The sequence below is a fragment of the Phaethon lepturus genome, unplaced genomic scaffold (assembly GCF_000687285.1).
Source record: "Phaethon lepturus isolate BGI_N335 unplaced genomic scaffold, ASM68728v1 scaffold3069, whole genome shotgun sequence".
In the NCBI taxonomy this organism is placed as follows: domain Eukaryota; kingdom Metazoa; phylum Chordata; class Aves; order Phaethontiformes; family Phaethontidae; genus Phaethon; species Phaethon lepturus.
Genome location: NW_010562620.1, coordinates 21,335 through 41,019, shown reverse-complemented (window position 1 = coordinate 41,019; position 19,685 = coordinate 21,335). Strand labels below are relative to the sequence as shown.

General features: G+C 38.0%; 2 protein-coding genes across 2 annotated transcripts in view; one reads left to right on the top strand and one right to left on the bottom strand.

Moving 5' to 3' along the window:
- The first annotated feature begins 4,331 nt into the window (after positions 1–4,331).
- On the top strand, positions 4,332–11,013 carry LOC104626396 (RING finger protein 151-like). Its single transcript, XM_010294313.1, has 6 exons — positions 4,332–4,363; positions 5,313–5,538; positions 6,755–6,894; positions 8,693–8,855; positions 10,067–10,187; positions 10,777–11,013. Exons 2-6 carry the CDS (start codon positions 5,333–5,335, stop codon positions 11,011–11,013), a joined length of 867 nt encoding a protein of 288 aa, XP_010292615.1. The 5' UTR covers positions 4,332–4,363; positions 5,313–5,332.
- An 8,062-nt stretch (positions 11,014–19,075) lies between these two features.
- Positions 19,076–19,685, bottom strand: part of KIAA1429 (KIAA1429 ortholog) — a gene marked incomplete at its 5' end in the record, with an annotated part of 21,717 nt that continues 21,107 nt past the window's right edge. Inside the window, 2 exons of the mRNA XM_010294314.1 lie at positions 19,076–19,233; position 19,685. The exon at position 19,685 is cut by the window's right edge and continues 170 nt beyond it. Of these exons, the coding sequence (XP_010292616.1) occupies positions 19,076–19,233; position 19,685 (159 nt within the window). The remainder of the gene's footprint in view (positions 19,234–19,684) is intronic.

Below are 19,685 nucleotides of genomic sequence, written 5' to 3'. Positions count from 1 at the left end.
CTTGCACCAGCCCCTGTGCCGGGCTGGTGGTCGCTTGGCCAGCTGTTTGCTAGTGGGCATCGAGATGAAGTTCATTGTCTGTGAGTTGTTTCAGTCCGCTTGGGTGCGATTGCCTGACGTTACGTTGCTGCTCCAGGTGCTTCCAGGCCAGTTTTGGTCGCTGTGACCAAGGTCGTTACCCATTCCTGAAGAGCCTACCCAGGCATGACCTAGAGGCCTTCCTCCTGGCGGTGCTTCAGAGGGACCCCATCCCCACCAGAGCCTCTGAGGAGCGCTCTTCTGTCCTTGGTCTTGCCTCTGCGCAGCAGAGCCCAGCCCTTCAAAGCCTAAAAGGTGGTCTGTGAGATGCAGCTCTTCTGTCGCTCTGTTTTGAGTAGGTTTTGCAGCAGGACAGCAAGTTGGGTATTTCCTGGTACAGGCATAGGCCTTAAATTAATTGTATATCTTGTACTGGTTATTATAGAAGCTTTTGTTGGTTAAGTCCGGTTTTCACATCAGAATAAGCTGGTATTGCTACCCACTCATTCTTAATCCTCTTCCGTTTCCTTTCTCTTCCATGAGTGTTCATGATACTCCACAGTGTACCAGTCTGGAGAGCCAAGCTGAGGGAGTAGCTCTATAGCAGCCTTAACCACAGACACAGCTGCTGTCTTTCCTTTCTGCCCTGGCTGTGGTTTCTCATCCCCTGTCATGACCTGCTTCCACAGTCATTGGAGCTTTTGCTGAGCCATGTACAAGAAAATCTAGTCTAGCAAATCAGTGAGTAGTCTTCTGTGGGGTTGGTTGTTTAAGCCTGCTCAGGAAAAGACCAAATTAAACGTTCTACCTGATTTAAGGGAGGAAGTAGAGGGAGGGTAGGAGGGCATTAATGAGTGGATAGTTTGGCTTGGGCTACTGTAGGACAACTGTCAAAGTTAAAGCTTCCCCTTCCCCCCCCAAGTTCAGTCTTAAAACAAGTCAGTTACCCAGTATGATACATAAGTGGCTGTAGAAACAGCTTGGACTGTCACAGTTGAAGGGGTGAGTCTGCCTCTTTGGACGTTAATGCTGGCTTGAAGTGGCTTACAGTGACTGTGGCAGAGTGGCATAAGACACCCTAAAACGCTGCTTCTATATAACAGGATTTAAAGCACAGTGTATCTTTGTGAAAATAGAAGCTGAAGCAATATCATGTTTTAATGTCATCTCATCTCTGAGCCCTGCGTAGATTGCGTGTTCTTTCGGACACACGCTCTTCTAAAAATGCTGTCGTAGTGATGCACATCTGTAGTTCTGTTGTGATTCACTCCAGCCCTTCAAACAGTTATGCTTTGTTTTGTCACATGGAAAAAAAAACAGTTTTTAAAAATCAGAAACTATTGTTGATGGAAAAATTTAAGTCAGTAATCTGATCTCAGTGTCCTGATTTTTACAGTGGAATAGCTTTGATTAGTGCCAGAACTTTAGTAAGCTGTGTGATTATGTCATTGCGAACTACATCCCATGTGTATTCTCCCTGCTATTACATCCATACAAAATCTCTGAAGGCAGTGCAGTACATAATTCAAGGCTGGTTTTAGGTGTGCATCTGCCTGGCAAACAAGGTGGGATGACAGCCACTAAAAAATTACTTAATATCTGTGAAATCTCACGATTTTTGCTTGTCAAAAACTATGGGGACAAATGAAATATATGTGAAACAACGGAAAGCAGATAGCATGTAATAGTTTGTGAGTTTTCTGCTTTTCAGATTTGGCACTCACAAATTCCAGATATCCTTGTGGACAGTGTTGCTGGTAATGGCCAGGTGATGGGCAAAATTCTGGACCAGAGAAACCAAAGACAAGGCAAGGTTTGGAAGTGTTAGTGGAGTGTGGGACGGCAATGATAAATAATGTAGTTTTTAGGTCCAAACAAAAAAAGGAGTGTGACAATTGATGAATTGTAATAGGAATTGAAGAAGAGGTTTTGAGGCCGAGTCAAGAAGAGAGAAGTTTCTGGGGAAGAGCAGAAGTTGAAAATTACATTGTTTTGTGATGGAAGTACTGAGTAAAGTGACCTATACTGCTAGAGTGCATTCATCTAATGGTCTCTGTCTGCTTATCTGTTGACTAAAGTGTGTCTCCTGAAGTTGGCAGAAGGTAAAACATCTCTGTTTCTTCAGGTCAGGAAATTTCTCCTGGAAGAGGTCTGGGACTTCAGTGACAGCTGTTGTCCTGTATCTCAGACTCAAAGCTACAAGGATTCTGACACTGTGTGGGATGGTGGTGTGCCAACATCAGTCTTGAAAACACTGAAGTTCTCAGCAGAAACACCCCTGATTGTATTTTTTGCCTCAAAGTTCCCATCCACTCTCCATTTGAACTCTGGTTTTGGTTGGGGCTTTATATATATATAAAAAAAAGCATATATATGTTGCACTTCCTTTTTCTGTTAAGCACAAATAAAGTTTTTGTTTCCCACTCAATAAAAATACTCTTTCCTGCATTGTGATAGACCTCAAACTTGCTAAAATATGCCAGAGTGTCTTGAAGACTGAGTGCTCAGGGAATCAGCAACATCTGTGCAAAGTGTAGCTTACAGCAGCTGCAATTCCATTAGAGCAGAAACCCTAAGGCAGCAAAAATACTCGCTGTTTTCTTGATGTATCTTATCTCTCTATGAAAGTTTTCTAAAAGCTGAATCCTCTAGGATCCACCAAGCCAAATCGTAATTCAAATTATAGAATATATATGCTGTTTAACAGTCCTCCAGCATGAACATACTACATGTTTCAGTGCTTTTATCAGTATTGGGAACTAGTACTTGACTTCATCCTGCTACTCATAATTAGCATTGTTCTCCATTTTTTAACTTCCCATTGTGATCCTTGCTGTCCTTATAGTCACAGCTTTGTGCAAACATAGTGCTCATTTTGTTCATGCTGAACTAGCTACGTCCTGAATTTCCTATTTTTGCAGGAGATCTGTAAAAACATACGAGGAAACAATAGTGCAAAAAATAATTGTTTATCATCTTCATAATATGGTATTTTCTTGAGCAGACTCTTCTTAGACATAGAACGTCCGTGTTGTGGTCGAAGGAATCGCATATCCCAGATACCTGCAAATTTAGTTGCCCTGTGTTGTCAATGTCAACGTAGCCACAGAAGCACAGAGCCAAATGCAGTCTGAAATCTGCCTGGGACCTTGTCAGGAGTCTATGTGGATTGCACTCCCTGCTGCTCTGGCAATACTGTCACTAAGTCACCCGGCTAGTAGGTGTCCCAGCTAATCTAAAGCTGGTTCAGGCATCTCTGCAAGCCATTGTGTTGGCTGTGCGATAAATTTGTCAGTAGAAACAAAACACAATATGGAAACCATGTAGCAGATGAATTTTGAGTACTGGGGTAATATGCGTGCCTGCTTGTGTTATATATGCTTTCATTACATGTTTTATTAACTTTAATCTTGGCAAATACCCTTTTAACACAGGCACTTTTCATAATCAGTGAAGATATGCTTTGATACTCAGATAGATAAGATCTTCTAAATTCCAGATTTATATTGTATTCATGAAGAGGAATTGCAAAGTTCGTTTTTCCCTTTAGAGCAAAATTTGACATTAGTCCTTAGAGATCCCTATTGTTCTTACACAGTTCAAATTCAGGTTGAGATTCTCGTTGAATGTCATATTGCAATTGCTAGATAACAGTTTACAGGATTTAAGTGATTACATCCTTTTTATTTTTTTGAGTGACCTTAGTTTTGCTACACATCAGAGTAATGTCACTTGTCAATACAATGAACTTGACTGTAATAGTTTCATTTTAAAAGTGAACTGCATATAATGCCCAGGTAAAAACAGGTTAGATAAGAAACTTCCACCTTTTTAAGGAACATAATTTTACCAGAATTCTGTTGCAAAGTAGCAATTCTTTTTTCGAATTTTATCGAAGAAAAAATTCTTTGATAATATTGAATTCTGTTGTCTTCAATCTTACAAACAAAACTGTAAGGCTTCCAAATTAAATGACAGCAGTGTGTTCAGTTTTGTGATAAGTATCTGCATCAGTTATAATTGAAAGAAAGACTGATTATTTCCCTCCCTCCAGTCTAGTCAAATCTGTTGAATTGTGTTGAATTGTAGGCTTTACAGTGGCTTGCTTTGGAAAGCTTTTTTTAATGAGCTGTTAGGACAGCATCTATTCAGCATCTGGCTGATTAGACATCGGACTCAGTAACTTAGGAAATACTACTGAGCCTTTTTCTTTCTAATTTTTCTCATAGGCATAATAAAGCAATGAAGATAAACTGAAGGAAGGAAGGTGTACATGTCTTACTGATCAGAAAACTTTCTGAAGTATTTGGACAAACTACGTATATAGGTAGTAAAATCTAAAAAGGTAGGATATCTTCCTTTTCTGTTTTATTTAGAAAACCTCATAACTAATGAAAACCTCTTTCATGACTCTCAGTGGAGTTACAAAAGTAATTTAGTATGTTAAGGACAAATGTGAAGCCTACAACATACTGAGTTCTGTGGAGTCTTACCAGATTCTACCAGGCTTTTTGTGGTAGGATTTTGATGAAGGGAGATTGCCTGTTAGTTCTTCACAAAGCTTCCAAATCCAATTAAAGGCTACCCAGTTTTAAAAAATAGACCATTGTAGGAGAAGACAGTAGCTCCTCATGATTTCAGGGTTAGCTGCAGCTTTGGCTTCTTTATCTTCCTGAATATAAAGTAATTCTCTAGGCATGTGGAGATTTAATGCTGTTCCCTCTGGAATAGAAGTCTACAATGAGTAGAGAATCTTAGCCCCTTTTTTTTTTTTTTCCCAATATGAAAGCAACACATTAAGTGATATGCAGTTCATAAATACAAAATCTGCTGGCTGAAAGTACCACAGCTATTGCTGTAAGGACCCTGTTTTATAAGTTTGTTAGGCATTATATAAAAGGCATTAAAACAGAAAGCAAACGTTTGCATTTGAACTTCTGTGATGTTTCTGCTTTAGGTAGAATTCAAATAAATAGAAACTATATGTTTCACAGTGGCTTCTAGAACTATGTGCAATAACAGAGTTCAGAACAAGAGCAGCTCATCTGCCTTTTCTTTCAGATTTCAGAGAATCTTGATACAAAATTGGGATTCTGACATCCAGCAATACAGTCCTCAAATTGTACTAAATCTTAAAGTCTCCAAAGTACATAAGCCTTTGCGTTCTCACCTGTGAAGTTCTTTATTCACGTTAAGTTCTCCGTATTTCCAGAATTGCTTCTAGGCCTTTTTGTCGATCTAGCCATCAAGATTCAGGACAAAGACTGCTTTATTTCTCTGTGTTATTTTAATAGGTTGAAAGTGTGTGGAGAGCATGGGTTATGATATTGACCGTTTCGTTGGCTATGTTAATGAAGGGCTATTATGCTCCATTTGCCGTGATGTGTTAGAAGATCCATTACAGGCTCCTTGTGAACACGCTTTCTGTACTGCTTGTATACATGGATGGCTTGTTCATCACAGTAACTGCCCTGAAGACAGACAAATGATTGATGTGTCTTTACTACGACCTCTCTACAGGTATACAATAATCTTGCTGTACGTTGAATTTAGGATTTCTCAACTTTGCTTGCATAGCTTCATCTCTTGTCATTTACTTTCAAATTGTGTTTATCCAATATGCCTATAGCAGAAACCGATTGCTTGCACGAAAGCATTAGCATTTTCTGTTTATTATAACTAACTTTCAAGGTATTAAGATTTCAAAATGTAAAGAACACTTAGTTTGTTCTCCACCTTTTTGTATCTTGAATGCTGATTCTAGATTTCTGTCTGGATATTATTCTGAATGTCTTCTACAGCACCAAAACTTTCCCATATTTTTTTAGGGAAAGCAGGCAAAGCAACTCCTGACAACAGTCCCTAAACACTGTATATCTTTTTTTTTTCTTTTCAGGCTGACCTAGATACTGTAGTGGGGTTTGTAATGAGTAACTCCTATAGATATAAACCAAACTTCTTGCCTTCAAATCCTTTTTTAAAAAGATCTTTAGCCATAAGAATATCTATCTTGAGCCACCTTGTCATGTAAAGCAGGCTGTTTTCACAAGTGTCTTCTGTAATTGGTCAGGCAGTTGGACTAGATGATCATTGTAGGTCCTTTCCAACTATATTCCACTCTATTCTGTTCCATTCCATTCCCAGCACAGAGTTTCATCAGTAGATGTTGCTTGCTGTTTAACCCCTGCATTGTCTAATCTTGCTCAGATTAACAGTTGTCTTTAAAGCCTTCAGCCACAGATGTTAAATTAACTCCATTAGTACTCCCAGTATTTTTGTCAGTAATGAGATTTTACTGTCTGGAAAGTTGAAGTATAGTGTAGACAGAACCCTAGAGTTTAATTTATGGATTTTTTTGTCCGTACTTACTGTAGTCAGTTTGGTTTGGCATGTTTAGAAACAAAAAACTTAAATAATGGAGAAGTAGTCATAGTGTTTGTCATTGGTCGTATCTGCTGATTTAGTGAAAGGTCACAGTTAAAAACTTACTCAAAAAAGTAAAGATTTCATTTGCACATTTAATTTTGGAGACTGAATTTTCCAGAAACATTGTTTCTTTTAAGCCTGTTCTTTTCCAATACGGTCACTTGAATTTAAAAAAAAAAAATTAAACTCATTACTCAAAATTTTTCCTAATGGAGATTAGAATCTTACTTTCTTTTCCCAAAAGTTGAAAATACAAATTTTTCAGTAATGTTCCCAGATTTAAGAACAAATTAATTTTTTTTGCACATAGATATATGAAAAATGATTTAAACCGTCTTCAGCTACATTGCAAAAACAGAGAGCATGGCTGTGAAATGGTTTGTTCTCTGGAGTCTATAGACAGGCATGAAAGGGAGTGTGAATACAGTCAGATACCTTGCTCCAATGCCGGTGAGTAACATTCAAAGAAGTTGAATTCTTTCTATTCAGAAAACGTGTGTGTATCATCTTTCTGTCAACAGAACAGCAATAATGGCTGTTATTTCCAAACAGAAATTCAAAACTTTAGCATGATCTACTCTTTACAGCAGTCTTTTTGAACAAAATTTGTTACCTATTTACAGCAATCATGAACATTAGCAACAATTTCTTATCCAAGAACTAACCAAAATGACAGAGAATAGTGGACTTCAAATTTATGAAAATACAGTAGCATGTTTCTTTTGTTTTCTATCAAGTTATGAGTTTGTCTTTCAGTTTTGACTGATCATTTTGATATTTGAATCAATGTAATATCACCTCCAGAACGTTTATGGCTCGCAATTTCTTCATAAAACAGACGGTTCCCTGGTGCATGTGCAGCCGCTCATAGTCTCATGGTTTTAACAAAAAAGTATCTTGAAAATGAGACTTATTTTAAGTTAAATTCTGGTTAGAATTGGTGTGTTCATGTTAAAGTCTCTGTTTAAAACAAACCTACACTTCCTGAGGAAGAAAGATACTGCTAAAAAGAAACAGCCTGTTAAAATTTCTCAATTTTATTCAAAATGTCCTATGTTCTTAGACAAAGTTAGTTTCTAACTAGTGATGCTAAGGGCATAGTCAAGTCTGCCATAGTAATTAATTATAAGACGATAACGGTGCTAGGTTTGTTCCACTAGAAGTTACAATTTTTCTCAGCAGTAAATGACTCCTGCAGATGCTTCAGATTCACCTGGTTTACTTTCTACAGAAACAGTAGCATTTATAGATTTAGCACACCTTATCTCTGATGTCTGGTGCACAGGCTGTGAGGGCTCTTGCGTCTCTTGAACTCTTCCTCAAGAATACATCAGAGCATATTTTGAGTACCTCCCATTACAAATCATTATATTTATTAGTAAAGCACTTCTAGAGGGCTGTCGTTTGTAATTTTCTGTATGGTTTGCTGGCAAGTTTCATTGCTCCGTTGTTTCAGTTTTCCTGCATCTATTTTATCTTCAAATGAAATGGAAGGAACTATAGTATATATATTACATCAGTGACCCAAAGATTAGAAATAAAGACTACACGCTTCAAAGTTTAGCATGTTAAATGTATCAATAATTTATATAGTGTTCATTTTTGGTCCTGCACATTTTACACTACAGACTTGTAAAGTTTTTATCACAGAATTTCTGTGGGAAAGTTTCTATTTTCGCATCAGATATTAAATGTTCGTAAATATTCTTGTTTATGTGGCCTAGTATGTTATACACAGGCCCAACCAATGTTCAGGAAAATAAGGTTACATTCCATCTCACCCAGTTTTGCTACATGTCCTTGGACCTTTTTTCTAAATTTCATATATAATGGGCAAGTTTTTTTTCACATGTGCATTCCTCTTCAATTTCAGTCATTGCAGTCTGTGGTGGAAGTGCAGGCAAGACACTAGAGTTTTAGCTTGGCATTAGTGTTGTCATTACTGAAGTTGCTTTAATGCCAGACCAGTGGCAGAAGACTTCACAGAAAATATCTACTTTTTAATATTTATTTTCAGTTAATGGATAAATATATTAATACAGCTTTTTAAGAGTGTTTTATTACTAGTATGTGTTAACTATCACATTTCGTACTCTAAAGAAATCACTTTTTTTCATTGCTTTAACATATTGATAGTTGCCTTGCTCAAGATACTGCAGCTTGTTTGCTTGAGTGGTTTTATTTGGCATTAGTTAAAATGCTTTTTTTAGTTGTAAATGACAGGCTTACTTTACTGTTCCCTGTTCAGGTTGCACAGTTCAGATTGAACGACGCAACTTAGATGGTCACCTGGCAGTGTGTGAATATCGGAGCCGTGAATGCCCCAATGGTTGTGGGTACACCATTCTCACTGCAGAAGACACACAGCATAATTGTGTAGCAGAGCTAAGAACCGAGCTAGAACTACTTCGGTACAAATCTTCTGTTTCTTTGACCTTTGTATTAGTCTGGGCCTAAAATCACTGCATAAAAGCACTTCAAATATTAGGACTGCATTCCGGTATGTGTTAAATAGTCTGTTAATTACTTGATCCTAATGGGCCAGAGTATTATTATGTGTCAGGACAGACTTTAAATTCTTGCTGGTTTGATTTTTTTGATTTTTTTTTTTTGTCCAAGTTATCATAAATCCTAAAATACCAATGCTTGCAGTTGAGCTGCAAGCTGACTATAAAATGGCAAAATATCTAACAAGAGAATGAAGTGGGCAATTTCATTTATCCATTGGCCTGACATAGACCCAAAGTCACATTATTTAATAATTATGTTTAGTTGTTTGGGTATTTTTAAAAATCCCAAAGATAAAAATCTCTAATTATTTTGTCAGGTACAGACTGGTAGATTAAAACACTGATGATCTAATTTTCAATTTTTATTAAAATCCTGCCAGATTAACAACAGTTGATGAATATGATTCTTTGTACCGGCATCCTCTTTTTACTCTTATATACATTTCCATAGCTTTCCCTTTCCATGATGTTCCAGTTGGGCTGTTTTTTTCCATGCTCCTTCTCATTTCTATCTTTCAGCTCGCTGTTTGAGTCTTGTGGTGTTGAACCTTTCTGTGAAGTCAGGCTTAAATCTATTTTAAACGCACTGAGACACAAGGGATTCTGCTACCTAGTTTCTGAACTGAAAAGGGGAATGTAGTAACAGCTAGGTTTTAGCTGTGAATCTGTGTGAGTGATTAGGTTATAATAATTTACTGCATACTATCATTTAGTGTCCGCCATAACAGTGACAAGGTGACATGTTTAGCAATACTGTAGTATTCACACTTTTTATCTTGACTGCCTGTGCTTAGTAATACTAAGTAAGCACATACTATAAGTAAAAGGCAGTAAATCACTGATCTTGAGTTCACAGAATTATTTTAAGAATATGATACAGTTGTCCCCTATATAGGCTGTCTGTGGTCACTTCAGTGCCCCAGGCACAATGCACTTTTTTATGCCAGTTCTATTTAAATTAATAAATAGTATTATCATGCCTTTAGAGAGGTGTCCTGTAGAGCATGATGGGAATCTGATTGGGCTGTTTGGCTGCAAGAAGTCTTTCTGGAATTTTCAAATAATTTTTGTCCATGCCTATGAGACCTAACAAGGTGAAATAAACTTTTTAGGTCAGAAATGATATGCAGAGTGGAGGAGGCAAAACATGAGATGGAGTCAAGGTTAGATTCACAGAGAAGGCATATGGTCCAAAAAGAGAGTATTCTGCAAAATGAAATTGAAGAACTAAAGGTAATTATGATCATTTTATTTTCTTTGTTTTTTCTTCTCCCCTAACAGTCTAGCTTTTTGCTTTTCACAGTAATAGTCTCTTATTTTATCAGTAAGTCCCTTATTTTAATAAGTCTCTTATTTATATAGCCTGATACAGATGAGAATTCCATTAAGTATGGGAAGCAGAACAGGCAACATCACAGAACAATGATTTTTAAAGCCCAAAGCAATGGATGTGCTTTATTGTTTACATTTTTATTTTTACTTGATTTGATGTTGAATCCTTGAAGAATGTATCTGAACATAACCAAAACCTTATTCTGTTTGGGGTCTTGAAATACAAAATTTAAGCAGTAACTGGATAAATCTACTGTTTCTTATTAGACTTTATAAGAAACTTTTTGCACTTTTAGGAAAACTCTATTGGAATCTTTGAAACAAGACCATCTCAGTAGGTAAATGCTGGATTATGTCTCAAATTGGTTACATTTGTTCTGCTATCAAAAAATTATTTCAGTGTTGCTTATTCTTTATAATCCATCACCCTACATGCATGGCCAATTCAACTTCATACCACCATCATTAGAAAAGAGTTTGTTTCTTGCAGAGTCAGATGTCACGAATGATGTCAGATGTACGCTCTCTGATGGCTGCAGAGAGACAGCACCGTCAAGAGCTGGAGCAGGCAGAGCTGGAAAAACGGGAATTAATGGAGCTGCTGAGGGGGCTGCAGAAGGACTGTCGATTAACTACTACAGAAGAAAGTAGGAAGTCAACAAATTTCCGCCCTCTAGCACGACTAGAGAGTGTAAAAAGAAAACCTAGGGAAGTTACAGTTATCTAAAGAGAAGTAAGCTCAAAAAGCGTTTTTTTCTCATTTCTGTGACCATCTGGCAAACTTTCCTACTTTCTATGAATGATTGGTAAACTGTATATCATGTATGATTTACTTGCTTTCTTTTTAAATCTAGATTACTTCCTAATTTCCTCTTGGGGCATAAAAACAAATGGGGGAATTTTCTTTTAGGGAACATTGGGCATTGAAAACCAATAATTGGCAAATACATTTTTATCTAATGTTTTTATAAAAAGGGGGAAGGAGACTTGGTTTATTATCTCTTCAGTGCATCATGTACAGGAGTCTTTCAAGCCTGAAAGCCTAGAGCCTTTTAAGGTCAAAGATATTTAAAGGTTGTTTCCTTCCTGGTCCATTATAGTCCATTTAAGTGTGGTTTGTGCTTATCCTTGAAACAGAAGGAAAATGTAATCATCAGTAATGACATTTGGGATGTACTTAATTTTGGGAAAAGCCAGTAATAGAGTTAGTAAGTCAGTAATAGAAGTTAATAGATTTTGGTTTTTTATAGTCTGTAGAAGGTCTATTTCAAAGGTGGAAAGAAAGCATTTTAAATTGTCATTCTACAGCTATGTAATGGCTTCAGGTGAGGTTGAGACTTACTTTAGAGCTTCTCTAATTTCACAGACTGATAACACTTAAGAGACTAATACCAAAGCCCAAGGTAATAGAGTCATCTAAAACCTTTTAAATAGATGCATGAATTAACTTGGGAGTTTGAGGGAGGGGATCTGCATTTTATTTAAAAATTTGAAGCTTTTCTATGTGAAAGTATCGACTATTTCTACAGGGTCCTTTAAGCTTAAGACCAGCCCATTCAGTACGCAATATCTTTAAAGCATATATAAACACCTTGAGTATCCTTAATTTTCTTTCAGCAGGTTTAAGGCTATTTGAACATTAATATCCACAACGGACGAATATTTGCACAGTCATTTGGACTTCGGACATCTTTATTAGTACTCAAGTTTACAGCTGTGTAAGAGCTAGCGTTTTTTAACAGTCCCACAAATACAGCATCAAGGGGGCATTTATCTGTAAGGACTGCATGAGAAATCTGTACAGTTCAAAGGGTTTTCTCTAAACTTCTCACTCAGCCTGTTCATGTTGTTTTCAGTGCTACAATTAAGCCATATTCTGTCTGTTGCAGCTCTTCAGTGGAGTAACTAGGGGAGAACCTGGCTTCCTGCTTACTGAACGTGTTAAATCAGTTTTGAACTTTCAGGAAAATGTGCAGAGGTGCAACAATCTGAATAAGCTAATTTTATAGTTTAGAAAGCAAATACATTACTGTGCATGTCTTGCTGTCACTCAGAGCAGTGCTTTTATGGCAAACGGCCTGACCAAAGAGAGAGGCAGCAACCTTCTTTAGCGTATACACTACATTATGAAGACTTGCAGTCAGAGCTGTCTTAATTTCAGTCATTAATAAATCCCTTCTAACATGCTGTTTCTTTAGTACCACTGATGCAGATGTGCACATATTCAGTTCTTGTGCATTTAAAAACGGACAGATATAACTGTTCTGTAAAAGTTGGGTTTTTTCTGAAAGAAAACATTCATAAGTCCAAATATTTACTTGTTTTCAGTCCTTATCTTCTAGGTTAAATTAACAATCACTGGCAGTATTTAGGTCACTACAGCAGTCTCACCAACTCATGACATAGCACATCTCTTAAGCAGCCATATTTAACGATCTGAAACAGTAGCTATAATTTGGGAAGGCCTTCGTTCACAGTAAGCATTCGGTGGTCAATTCAAATATATCAGTGTGTGTATTAAAGCTGTAGGTTGAAAGTAAGAATGCTTTTATTACCTCATGTTCTAAATAAGCAAACTGTTAGTGTCTGTGGTCTGTATGACTATTTCAGCATTCACACTAACTTTGAAGCTTCTTAGCAACACCAGGTTTCGTGCTATTAGAATCAATCAGTGCTTTTCTGTGTACTGTAACCTTGTGGTTCTGTGATGTAACTTTATCTACTTTGCTTAATGTGAAAGAAGAAAATTATTTCCAAATCCTATAGAACTCAGATGAGCTGGTTGATCTTTCCAAAGTTGGAGGGTAGTAATGATCACCCAAGCTTTTCTCCTCTGACCACAGAGAAAAACGAGTTATTAGCTCTGTGCTTTCACCATAATGGGGTCTCTGCATTTGTTTATTTTAGGAATTTCACCCACTTATTTATGACTAAATTCCTTCTAGTACAGGAAATAAATAAAAATTTAATATTTACTTAGTGTTTGGTCTGCTGTCAGGCCCCTAAGTGAGAGACATGAAACTGCGTGACAAAAACATGTCGTGGGTAGTAAGGATGGACTTTCTGCTACGCGATCTGTGTAGTTCCTAGTTGCCAGCTCTGGAGACTCTGAACTTCCCATGTTAAAATGTGGCAACACTTTGGGCCCACCTGCTGCTGGAATGACCTGGCAGCTTGGGTTTAGCAGCAGAGCAGCGCTTGCAGAGGTATTTCAGATGGGCACATACTAGCTAATAGCATCAGATCCCTCCAGTTACTCTCTTAATCCCATTCCTCAGTGTTGATAACTGTTCTGCACTTAAGATTTTCCTCTGCTAATACGATGATCGTTTTACCTGTCTTATAATTAACTATGCTGAAATTAAATAGCCCAGCATGTTAGTATTTTAGCTAGTGTTAGCTTTTCCAGTCTCATGTATTACACAGCCTTTAATAGCAGCTGGCAGAAGCAAAAAATTTTTTTTTCTTTCAAATAGCCTGTTAATCCTTTTTATAAAAACTAAGGGTCCAAATAGTGTAGTAGACTTGGTGTAAGAGAAGATGTTCACTTGGAAATGCTACTTCCCTAGTCATGACTCTATCTTAGGATTATATGACACTGCTAGAAGTGCATTAGGGGAGGCCTCCAGCACTGAATTACTGGTATCAGTATTCTCATACTAAATCACACTTTAATTAGTTCCAGTTCCTCACAGGTGGAACTGTGCTAAGAGCAAGTTGAACTGTTACTTAGGTGGACCGGTAACCGTGCAAGTAACTATCATATTTTTAGTTGCTTGTAATAGAACTTTTCAGCTAGAAAAGGGCGAGCAAAGACTGTGGAGCCAGGAGAGTGGAGAGAAAGAGTAAGTGTGGTCCGACTGTCTTCCTGCAGCCCAAGAGCAATGATGCAGCTGCACCAGCCTGTGCCACCAGCTTAGTTTACCGGTGTAAACTGCTGCAATTAACACAGCATTAGAATTAAAAGGAGATTAAGTCTTTAGCCACAAGTAAGTGGGTACAAAATGTAATAGTACCAAACCTGGGAGATTCACCAACAAAACCCAGAGAGAGCAAGCTGTTAAGTAAAGTACGTGAGACTAAAGGGTATTACAAGGAGTTGAGCAAATCCTTATCCTACATTGGATTGAGTGAAAGTAAGTAACAGGAAGGGTGTATTTAAAGAAATTAACGTTTAAAAGCAAGTGGTAAGTTTGTCTTTGAAAGAAAATCAATGTTTACATACTTATTCTGGACACCCAAGAGGCCAGTTACCAGTACATGTAAACTAGTTCCCTCAAGGGACTTCTCCACTTGAGAGGTCAAATTCAAGACAAAATATTGTTTCCTCTGTTTCCTTCAGCATTAAAGCTGCATTCCCTTTAAACCCTGCAGAGTTCTCCTGCACTCTTCCCAAAGCAAAAAATTGTTGGTGGTCATGGCCAGCATGGACCATTGCTGCTCACATTACTTTACTTTATTTGGAATGGGAACAGTAATTTTGCGGAGAACATCCCATAGGTTTAGATGAGATTCAGTGACAGGCATGGAACTGAGAACCGTGCATCTGAGTCGGGTGCGGGAGTGGCAAGGAGGAATTTTGCTGGAGTATCTAATCAAAGTGGCAGTTTTTAGTGAGTATCAATTCTAGTACTAGATTAACAGTCTCATATGAAATAAATTAATTTAGTAGCACACATATACGAGCCTTTCTTGTCAGCACGGAAGGGAATGGAATTGCATAGTCGAGCAAAATACCTAATATAGTGAAGTATTTTGACTGGCCAAAAGTGGTTTTACCTCAAATGTTCTTAGGTGTTCTTAAGAAGTTTAATGTATTACTAGGTCCTGGGTGGCAAACAGTTCCTACGAGTTATAGAAATGGGTAGCCTTGCAAATTAAATTTTCCCTGTGCTGTCCTCTTGGATGTTTCTGGCATGGTGCTTTTCTACAGCCATTTTACTGGGAAGCGCTGGATAGTATTTGAAAGGAGCAGTACTAGCCTTGCCTTTCTCCCGTACTGCTTGCCGGATGAAGTTTGGTAGGTCAGGGAGATTTTACCACATAGTCAGATGCCTTTTTATAAAGGCCTACAATTCTATGCAACTTTCTGTTAACAAACATTGAACTGTCTTCCAGCATTATGGTTCACTGCCAATCTCTTTACATTTTCTACCTTTATATACTCAAGAAGGATGAAGCAGTGCTTAACAGATCTTTTATCTCTAGCCTGTAAAAGAAACACTATTTGTATCACTTTGAAGTACACTTTGTATAAAAGCTGAACTAATAAAGGATCTATACCATAATTAATGCAGCTGGGTTCACTTCCTTCTGTTGCCGAAGTTTGAGTACCCTCTTTAGCAGATGAAAGAGCAAGATTTAGGTATGTTGGCAGCACAGCAGAGGAAGTCATGAATCAACAACAACAGTCTGTGCACTGGAGAAGGTAAGGCTACGTTTTGGCAAATAGAGGGAGTATATAGCACTAAACAAGGCAGGTGTTCCATCAAACAGTATCTCTTCTCAAGGATTTTTCTCTGGCCTCACAGATGGGGGTTTCTGAATGGGATGAGCAGCCGACCTGAAGGCAAAGAGCTAGCGAAAGCTGAAAACTCCTAGACTACAGGAGTGTGATGCTTCAGTCCTGCACTGATGCAGGATAATAAACTGGCAATAAGGCAAAAATTAGTTCACTGTCCATCAACTGGAGGGATCGCATCCCCAGTGCAGGTTTTTCATAGCCACTACATGGGCCCATGCAGGATAGGAATGTGTAAGAACAAGAGAGCTGTTCAGAAGTTGTAATCTAGGGGTGCGTTTGCTTTAACATGAACAACCTCGACACAGGGCACTCCAGAGCTTGAATTTGCTGCACGCAGTGCTCTGCCTTGACTGTCTCAAGCACATTCTCCTACCCCATGGAAGGAGTTCCTCAGCAGGGGAAAAAAGGCTGAGAGCGTGCACGTCACAGCTACAGCGAGCAGCACGATAGCTCGCAGATAGCCTGTTCATCTGCTCTCCGCCCACCCATCTGCACCTGGCCTTCTGCCAGCATGGAGTAACAAAGACTGCAGAGCTGCTGAAGAGCTTCGAAGTTTAAAAAGAAGAGAAATGCACACAACACCCTTACCCCATACACAACGTACGCATTCGTCTGTCCCTTAACTAAGGGGTTCGCTAGACCAAGGAGTGTCTTGTGCGCCTCAGTCAGCGGCACAGCCACTGTTAGGACAGTCGCCTTTCCTCACCCCACGCAGGTGCGCATGGACAGCCCATGTACTCAGCCGCAGGCTTTAGGAGGGAGAACAGTATTGTCTTGAGGATCTGTTCTGCCTTACTCGCTCCTCCCAAGCGTTTTGCTCATCAGGTAAGTGTGAGATTCACTAAACAGTATTCTGACAGCGGCATTAGTTGCTTCCCGGGTTCTAGTGCTCCAGTCAGGAAATGAAACTTGAAAATTTCTTTGTGGCAAACAGTATAAAAAGCAAAATTTAATGCTTAAAGTGTTATTTAGTGATGGTAGGAATGCAGTTTAAAAGAGCAAACCAAGTAACTCCAAGTTTTAAACACCATTATTTCAAGTTGCATTTATCCAAGAAAAGAACCAGTTTGCATTGAAGGGTCACAGAATTCATTTTTTAAAAAAACTAAAACATGATAGATGTAGACTTCTTTTTCAAGTTTAACTAAATTTACAGAGCTTCCACACATCAAACAATTTAACCAACCCTTTATTTCCTCCTAGCTTGAAAATGACTAGTGGGACATGCCATATATTTTAAACTTTCAAGAACCAGTACTGAATATTTACATATCTATTCCATGCTTGACACTTTTCATTTCAAATTCCCTGACAGAAAACAAATGATTCATATCCCTGCTAGTTTCCAACACAGTAAAGTTTCTAAAAAAATAAAACAACCTTAAACACATGGTCTAAAGGAGCTAATCAGCTTTAAAAATATTTATGCAGTGCTCCTTAAAAAAATAGCATTAATACCTGTAATGCCTGTGAGACTTCCACATATTTTAGTCATTACAACTGCATTATTAGTAAAATTACATCTTCCATCTTCTTTTACCATTCAGAACATGGTTTGGCTCCCAATCCAAATCTTTGTTCATGTTATTTTAAACAACGTTAAAACGCATACCTTTGTGAACTCACGCTATTCCCTTTACCTGCACCCAGCCAATCAACAGAAGTTTACCACTTCCATAGGTTATGTCAATTGATTTTGCGCAAACAAACCACCACACAAAGAGTGGGACGCTGTCCCAGAGTCGCCACATGGAGAAAATACACATAATAGGGGCCTTCTGTGGTTCTAATAAAAACCGACTTAATTTAGCCAGGCAGTATAAAGCTAAAAAAAATTCAATTTAAAGTATTATTATACTTCAGAAACACTTAAAATAGGGTGTTAACGTTTATGAGTCTAGGCAGATGAGCTGTCCAAAGTTAACATCAGGTAAAACAAGAACATTACAAGTGGGCCTTATTTAAGTAGATGAAGACCTCTTTGTAGCACTTTTGTAATGTCAAGAGAGCAAATCAGAAGTGAAAATCGAGCTCAGCCAAGTCTGACAGTGGAGCTCATTTATAAAAATTGTATATGGCCTTTAGAAAAAGCTACCACTCCTCACCCCATCCAAAAAATGCAATGAAAGGCTACTGAGGATCAGTTAATTCTATGACACCCCATGGAGTCCAAAGGAATGCAAACATGTAAAAAGCTTACTTCAATCACTGACCTCAATATGAAAATAAATTTAGAATTTAATCTAGTGGTAGTCTTTATGAATTCCTACTTCTCAAAGTTTTTCTTTTTTGCACTGTCTCTCAGTCTACTGCAGAAACAAAAATCCAAACCATCTGTTCAAAGGGAAGGTTTATCATTACTGCTTCACTATGTGGTTGCTGAGTTTATACACGTGTCTCTCTGCCTTCTCCTCAACCATGTAAGTCAGCAGAGAGGCAGGCAACTAATTAACCCCAGGCTCTCTAAGGGTAGAGGTATCTTGCCTTTTAACTTCGCAGCATACTCTGTGTTCCAATGAAGTAAAGTCTTGTGCTCCTAATGGATGAGCTGGACTTGTAAAGTAAATGCTAGAATGTTATCTTATTCTCCCTGAAGTCAGTAACAGATTTTCTACTAATTTTAACCAGTGTGGGTTCTCATTTAGGGGTCTAATCACATTACCAAAGATGTACAACAAAAGCTACATAAATTACGTTTACATTTTTATTCTTTCACAGATTAATTAATTTCAATCTTCTATCACTTGCTACTCCAACTGCTGTCAGATGGACCTCATTCATTAATAACTCAGACTGGCTAAAAAAAAAAAAGAAAACCCAACCAAAAAAAAACCCCAACAGGCTAGTGGCTCTAAACCTGAGAGAAAAAACTACAATTGCCTTACATATGTATTTTTTCTTAGTTTTCCTGCAGTAACAAGTCACACACAAAACACCTGTACCTTTCTTTTGGCACAATGAATATTTTAGAAGTCCTTCAAGTCTTAACTCAAAGAGGTTCTTTACTGAGTATTATCTACTGAAGTCCACAAAAAAATTAAAACATTCGTTCAAAAGGAACAAAAAATTTACAATTGTACACAAAAAGTCTTGAATTTTATTGAAATCTCAAGTCTTGTATCAAACAAAAACTTTTCTTCAGACAAAAATATTCTCTTGGTGTCCTCCAGATACCAGTAACTCTGAATTGGTCCTTCAGTGCCGCTGCTTTCTTTGTCATCTTCACAGAAGTCCCCATGGTTGGGCTGTTCCATTAGGTCTCATTTTATCGTGTGAAGGAACGTACATGACGACCTCTTCCACTGCCTCCACTAACAAACTTTCCTCTTGAGCCACCACTGCTACTACTATTAGCACTTGTCCAAGACGGTCCAATTCCTCCGCGGCCTCTGGAAGCACGATCGCGAGGACTCGGTCGGTAGCCTTAAAGCAAAGAAAAGTATACTCAGTTGGAAAAAAAAAAAAAAAAAAAAGCCCTAGGCGTAGTAGCTGCTGTGAAAGCTTAAGAAACAAAAACAAGATGAGACACAAACGGGATCTGTTTTCTCCTTTTAATTTTCACTTTTCTTTTAGGCAAGCATTTTTGCTTTGATTTGCTCTATAATTACCATGTAGGTATGAAGACAACTGAATTGCAAAAATCTGAATGCAAAATTAAGACTCTGCGATCAAGTGTTCAATTCAGCAAGTTTTATGGATTACAGGGCAGTTCATATGAAAGCATGTATTTGACACAGTCTCAGTGACAACTGTTCATATATGCTTAAAACATTTGCTGAATTTCAAGGTGTCTGCAGCATCCTTGCATGGTTTCATTTGTAAAGCAAAAATGAAATTCAAGGAATTTTCTATAGTTCGATGCCCATATGAATACC